The 7,158-nt window shown below is 48.3% G+C and overlaps 1 protein-coding gene across 4 annotated transcripts in view; it reads right to left on the bottom strand.

Annotated features, from left to right (window-relative positions):
- gdpd5b (glycerophosphodiester phosphodiesterase domain containing 5b) overlaps nt 1-7,158 on the bottom strand; it is a 39,391-nt gene that overhangs the window by 7,902 nt on the left and 24,331 nt on the right. For all 4 annotated transcript variants that reach the window (XR_009941115.1, XM_062552090.1, XM_062552089.1 and 1 more), the window contains 6 exons: nt 6,311-6,404; nt 5,874-5,933; nt 4,364-4,462; nt 3,784-3,877; nt 2,961-3,106; nt 1,238-1,320 (listed from right to left, as the gene is read on the bottom strand). Coding sequence is in view for 3 of the 4 variants with exons in the window: in XM_062552090.1 (XP_062408074.1) it covers nt 1,238-1,320; nt 2,961-3,106; nt 3,784-3,877; nt 4,364-4,462; nt 5,874-5,933; nt 6,311-6,404 (576 nt within the window). In the remaining variant the exon portion in view is untranslated. The remainder of the gene's footprint in view (nt 1-1,237; nt 1,321-2,960; nt 3,107-3,783; nt 3,878-4,363; nt 4,463-5,873; nt 5,934-6,310; nt 6,405-7,158) is intronic.

Here is a 7,158-nt window from a genome sequence, read left to right as displayed (position 1 = left end):
TAGCAATGCTAGTGACCAAATGCTCTGCCACTGGTCTCACTCCTCTCACTGTGGACTGTGTGAACTCCCAGTTCATGGGTGACCTGGACGGCCTGCCCTGAGAGGTGCCCTCTCTCCGGCTAGGAAGGGCAGTGGAGAGCCACATGTGAGCCAGCACACGCTTGTCATCTTTACTCAATAATTCAGTTCTGCACAGTGGGGTGGGCTCAGCTCCACAACCCCCACCTGTCATTACCACTCATTAAGAGGGAAAAATGCAGAGACCCAATTTCCCTCACGGGATCAAAAAAATATATATAAACGAAGTGCAGGGTCTCACTGAACACACACACCCACACACACAGACACCCACACACCCACACCCACACCCACACCCACACCCACACCCACACCCACACCCACACCCACACCCACACCCACACCCACACCCACACACACACACACACACACACACACACACACACACACACACACACACACACACACACACACACACACACACACACACACACACACACACACACACACACACACACACACACACACACACACACACACACACACACACACACACACACACACACACACACACACACACACACACACACACACACACACACACACACACACACGAACACTAATGCCCAATACCCTTGTCCCCAGAGCTGCCTTTCCTATGCTGCTGTAACAGCATAAAATGATAGATTAAGTCATTTGTGGATTCACCAGACTCTACTGCCCTGGGGCTACTTGACCCATTCTGAGGAGACGCACTCTCCACTCACTCCACCCAGAACTACGGGCTGGTCAGTTAGAATCTGGGTCAACAATAGCTAGCCAGTGAGTGGGCAGAATTGGGCACCACTTGATCCACTGATCCAGGAACAGATGTCCATACACACACTCAACAACAAAGTTAAAGGATAGGCCTGAGATCAAATGAGCACCAATGATGATGCATACACAAAGATAAAAAAGGCTTACTGATTACCTAAGATAACTGGGTGAGATTAGACATTCGATCTGCATGTGGTTTGCTACCAATGTAGTTGTTTACATAAAGTACTCTGCAATACTGTAAATACCAAGATGCTGTACTGCTGCTCTTGCTCCACTTCTCTGCTCAGTCGTTCTACAGCTCTCATGTCTCCCTGCGTGTCTATTTGTTCCGTATCTGGATGATGAAGTGCTGCATTGTGCTGGGCTCAGCGCGAGCGTGATATGAGGACAAGTGTACCTTATAGTGACGTCTGCCTCCAGCCCACTGACGTTGAGGCGCAGAGCCCTCTGGAAGGACAAAGCCGTGTTCTCTGGAGCCAGCTGAGGAACAAACCACACGCCAACAATAAACAAAACAAACAAACAAAACACACACATTACTTTTTTTATTACATCAGACATCATAGAAACACATATAAAACCATATAGTTGAATGCTGTTGTCTGCTGTTGTAATGGAATTGTTTCCAAGGTGCTGTATTGACTGGCTGAAGAGCGTTTGCGTGGTGGCATATTGGATTGAATGATAAGCGTTGGGGGGATGGGCCACGAACCCTCTCTGTAGTCATAGGAGAAAATCAATAAGTCATCGAGTCACCTGACGCCTCCACTGCTCCTCACACAAACACATTCCACGCGCAAGACTGGGCTTCTCACAGCAGCGTATCAACTGCAACGCTAACAACAAGCTTGTTGATTGAACTCCAAATGACTTAATGAGTGTTTAGCATGTGAGTGTGTGTGTGTGTGTGTGTGTGTGTGTGTGTGTCAGCGGAGATGAGCGTTGGTGTCACACACACAAACACCAATGGTGTGATGGAGCTGATGAGTGTCCCAGCTTGCTCAGATAATACAGCAGTAGGAGAGCCAGGGGAGGAGGAGCTGCTGTGGCCTCAGGTGCTTCCCACCAATCACCTGCCTATTGGCCCATCAAGCGCTACTCCCATCAATACGGACAGGCTTCAACTGGTTAACTGGGCTTGAAACCCGGCCAGCGTTTGAGGCTGTTTATTAGTTGCCAAGGAATTTATTACTGTGCATCTGAGCCAAAGCATGTGAACTGTGAGTTCACTGGTTAGACTGTTCTGGTGCCATGAAAACAAAACATTGGAGAACTTTGGTTTCTGGTATCATGGACACGTAGGCTTGGCATGACTCAATCGCCTGAGCTTATGGAAATGAGAAAATGAGGGAGGAATTTAATTTGGTTGATCTGGAATTTACAATTCATATTTCCACAGAGGCTCATAGCTGCCTACAGTACACCTAACAACACCACACACACACACACACCTCGACCGCATTTCGTTCTATAGTAATGCGCTACCACAACTAGCGCAAAAGTTAGAGTGGCTGCGTCTCGTTGTTGCATGGCAACCATTCATATGGTATATTCATATACAGTAATTTCCCGCATTTAGACCGCATTGTGTATAAGCCGCAGGACAGTGTTTTATGCAAGTAAAAAAAAAACAAAACCATATTAACACCATATTAACTGCCCTCCCCTGTATTAACCTCATAGCTGAAGACATTTGGCAAAATCAATGTATAAGCCGCGGCTAATAGTCGGGAAATTACGGTATATTTCTTGGCGGAAGAATGATCATCTATTAATACGTCGTAACATTTGACAGAAGAATGATCATCTATTAATACATCGTTACATTTGACAGAAGAATGATTATCTATTAATACATCGTTACGTGCTTAACAACTCCCCTTGGCTGTTCTAATATACAGTATGAACCACGGCCTCTCGGGGCTTAATGCTTAAATATATAGTGCCTGTGCTATACAAGACTCCCAGGAAAGCCGTTTATTGGCATGCTCAGGTCTCCCAAGGAGAAGAAATGTAATCTTAAGCTGAGCTCCAGGGTCAGAGCCTGTCACTGATGAAACCTCTCCCACCACAGGGACATCCTGGCACAAGGATTGGCTGGTTAGAATCTGATGTCTCACCATGGGGGCCCCCTGATGTCCAATGATACGGGGCGGCGGTTTGAGGCTGCTCTGGTCCATGATGCAGGGGGAGGTGATGGATAGAGGAGCCAAGTAGAGAGCCAACAGCAGACTCAGGTACAGGCCAATCACCAGCACTTGGAATCCTACACACACACACACACACACACACGATAAATGGGTTAAACACTCCAGACAAAAATATCAGGGTATATATGGATGGGTATCATGTGTCCTCTACTTTGCCATATACTACATGAGCACTTAACAGCACATTACGGCACATCATATTGACCCGCTCCACAAGAGCCCGCTCAGAGACCCCGTCAGGGCCCAGGCCTGCATAGAGACACTCTATGGACACTACTGTGTGTGGGCACGGCTGCTGCTAGAGTTCTCACAGGTTAAAGAGGGGTTGAATGGATAAACAGCAGAGGTCTCTACAGCCTACACACAGACCTTGGGTGTCCATCAGGCTGCAGCGGCGTTAGATAAGAGCAGTGACCAGTGAAGGCCATGCTGCGGAGAGGAAGGTCCTGGACACTGGGCCCCAGGCATGATGCAAGTGTGAAGGAATTCACCGTTAGTGAGAAAGAGGGCTTTGGTTTTGTGTACAGGCTATTAATTATTAAAGACACTGTGTACATGTCATTAATTATTAAAGCAGCCCTGTGTGTTTTTCCACTGCTATTTGTAAGAGCTTGACCTTTGACTGGGCCATGAGGCAGAAGGACAGACAAAAATGAGGAAGGGATGAATGACAGATAGCGAGCGTGGGAAGGATAGACAGATAGACGGGAAAAGGAGAGAATCGAGTACTTACGTGTTTTCTCGGCGCGCGCCACCTGTCCGGCCACCAGCCAGGACAAAGCGGTCACTGCAGCCAGGGCGCCGATGTGCAGGAAAGGACCTGTGGCCTGGACAAGCAGCACAGAAGAGTGCATCAGTATCACCACCACCATTACCAACCTATCATGGTCATCTCCCATTCAAACTCAAATGGTTAGAGATAATGATGCTCTCCATCCACTATCACCCATTTAGAGTGGCATGACTATCATCTAATAATCCTCCTCCTTATCCTCATAACCAGCACTATGGACACCGTGGTTAGTCACGACCGGATACTGGTGTACAGGACAGGACATGCGTGAACAGTCTCTGAGCAGTTTAGCAGAGGCCAAGGGATGACATTTAACTGTGCTGGGAGAGGAAAGGTTATTGATTAAGCATACTTCCTGTTCAGTGTGAAATGTGAACACCCTCACCCAAACATCAAAGGGCTCTGACTCCAATGTCTCTTACAGAGTGACCAAAAAGATGAAGATGAAACAGTTCCTCTAAAGAATGGATCATATTTGGGTATACTCAAATGCTGGAGTAGTCCGGTGATGTCCACTGACCTGTAGTGAGATCATGACGATGTCCCACTCCTCGCCCCACATCTGGCTGACAGAGATCATGCCAATGACCGTGGTCAGCAGCGCCGCCGTCACACCAATCTACCACAGACAACACTAGTGAACACACACATCCCCAATCTACCACAGACAACACTAGTGAACACACACATCCCCAATCTACCACAGACAACACTAGTGAACACACACATCCCCAATCTTCCACAGACAACACTAGTGAACACACACATCCCCAATCTACCACAGACAACACTAGTGAACACACACATCCCCAATCTACCACAGACAACACTAGTGAACACACACATCCCCAATCTACCACAGACAACACTAGTGAACACACACATCCCCAATCTACCACAGACAACACTAGTGAACACACACATCCCCAATCTACCACAGACAACACTAGTGAACACACACATCCCCAATCTACCACAGACAACACTAGTGAACACACACATCCCCAATCTACCACAGACAACACTAGTGAACACACACATCCCCAATCTACCACAGACAACACTAGTGAACACACACATCCCCAATCTACCACAGACAACACTAGTGAACACACACATTCCCAATCTACCACAGACAACACTAGTGAACACACACATCCCCAATCTACCACAGACAACACTAGTGAACACACACATTCCCAATCTTCCACAGACAACACTAGTGAACACACACATCCCCAATCTACCACAGACAACACTAGTGAACACACACATTCCCAATCTACCACAGACAACACTAGTGAACACACACATCCCCAATCTACCACAGACAACACTAGTGAACACACACATTCCCAATCTACCACAGACAACACTAGTGAACACACACATCCCCAATCTACCACAGACAACACTAGTGAACACACACACACACACACACACACACACACACACACACATACACCCCAATCTACCAAAGACAACACTAGTGAACACACACATCCCAAATCTACCACAGACAACACTAGTGAACACACACACACCCCAATCTACCAAAGACAACACTAGTAAACACACACACACACACATCCCCAATCTACCAAAGACAACACCAACTAATCTACCAAAGAAAACAATAAACAATAATGAACACACACACATCCCCAATCTACCTAACACTAATGAACACACACACACACACACACATCTCCAGTCTTCGGTGGTTCTTCCTCTTCCACGGCCTCTTGTTTTGCTTTTGTTCCTCTGCCCTTCCTTCACCTCTACCTGGTGTCCAAGTCTCTCTCCATCTCCCCCTCTCTGTGCTCTCTAAGTACCTGGAGGAGCCTGGGGAGGTCACTTCACTCTCAGCTGCCCTGTGGCTCCCCTGAGGCAGCCTGACCTTGTGTGTGCTGGAGTGTCAGGGTTCATTTGGCTGCACTGTGGCCAGCACACACACACACACACACACACACACACACACACAATCAGGGACAGGTGCTGCCCTGAGGGACACACAGACAGTACTGTACCTTGTGGAGCCAGTGCAGGTTCAGCTGCTGTCCCACCGCTACATGGCACAGAGCTAAGATCTGGGAGGGAAGGAGAAAACCGAAAGAGAAAGGGACAGAGAGGGAGAGAGAGAGAGAGAGAGAGAGGGAGGGAAGGAGAGGGAGAGTGAGGGACAGAGAGAGACAGGATAGAAAGGATAAAGTGAGAGATAATGTTAGATCCCATACAGGTGCACAGTCAGAAGGAACTTGATGTCAGTTGGCTATTTTGATCAGCCTTTTGATCATTTGCACCTTTTCCAAACTAATAAAAGGGAAATATGGACATTTTCCAGCAACAACTTTGCAGGCAGTTTCATACATAGTGAATCCCAAGCAATATCTAATGAGGGATGGCTTTTGGCTGTCAAGCCTCAGCATGAGCTCCCAGGCAGCGCTCCAGTGGTCAGCGTCCTCACCAGTAGAAAGGCGATGTAGGTGAAGCCAGCGGCGGTGGTGGCCAGGATCGGAACCGTCCCATCGCTCCACTCTCCTGAGCGGTTATACAAAAACCTGTTGGAGCACAGAGCTGTTACACAAACCACCTGACCGCTTAGCCATCACACATACAGGCTAACGGCTAGCAAGAGAGGAGTGCAGGGCTCCACTGGCAAGACACAGATGACGGTGGTGAGGTAACAGTGATGACACAGTTTGGGACAGATCTCCCAACTCGCTTTAAGACAACAAGTAACAACTGTACAGTGTTGTGGCCTAACTCTGTACGCCTCCACCCCCCACACACACATTCTAATCACAAATAATCCCTTAATGGAGCAGACATATGGTGTCTGTATTGTGAGCTGCCCTGATATATGAGGTAATCCACTAGTAGCATGTCTGAGGAAGAGGAGGAAAAGATCACAGAGAGGAAGGAGGAGGGAGGCCTAGGTCAACTCCCGGGATAGTCTGGACTTGGGACACTCTCGCTCTCTCTCTCTTGCTCTCTCTCCATCTCTGGGTCTCTGGGGACTAGCTGTGGGCCAGCAGGGGGAGTCCCATCAGAGAGCTCTAGAGCTGATTACATTCCTGAGCTCTTATCGCTGGGGCTGCTGGCGCGGACCTGAGGGAGCTCACCAGGGGGAGGTCAGACATACAGCCGCACCAGCCAAGGACAGGGCCTCTAATCACCACTGCTGTTCTCCTCTCTGTGTGTGTGTGTGTGTGTGTGTGTGTGTCTGTATCTCAGAGAGAGAGAGACAGAGAGAGATAGAGTAAGAGAGAGAGTGAGTGAGTGAGTGTGTGTGTGTGTGTGTGTGTGTGTGTG

Source organism: Sardina pilchardus, chromosome 13 (assembly GCF_963854185.1).
Source record: "Sardina pilchardus chromosome 13, fSarPil1.1, whole genome shotgun sequence".
In the NCBI taxonomy this organism is placed as follows: Eukaryota; Metazoa; Chordata; class Actinopteri; order Clupeiformes; family Clupeidae; genus Sardina; species Sardina pilchardus.
This window is presented reverse-complemented; position numbering and strand designations above follow the sequence as displayed.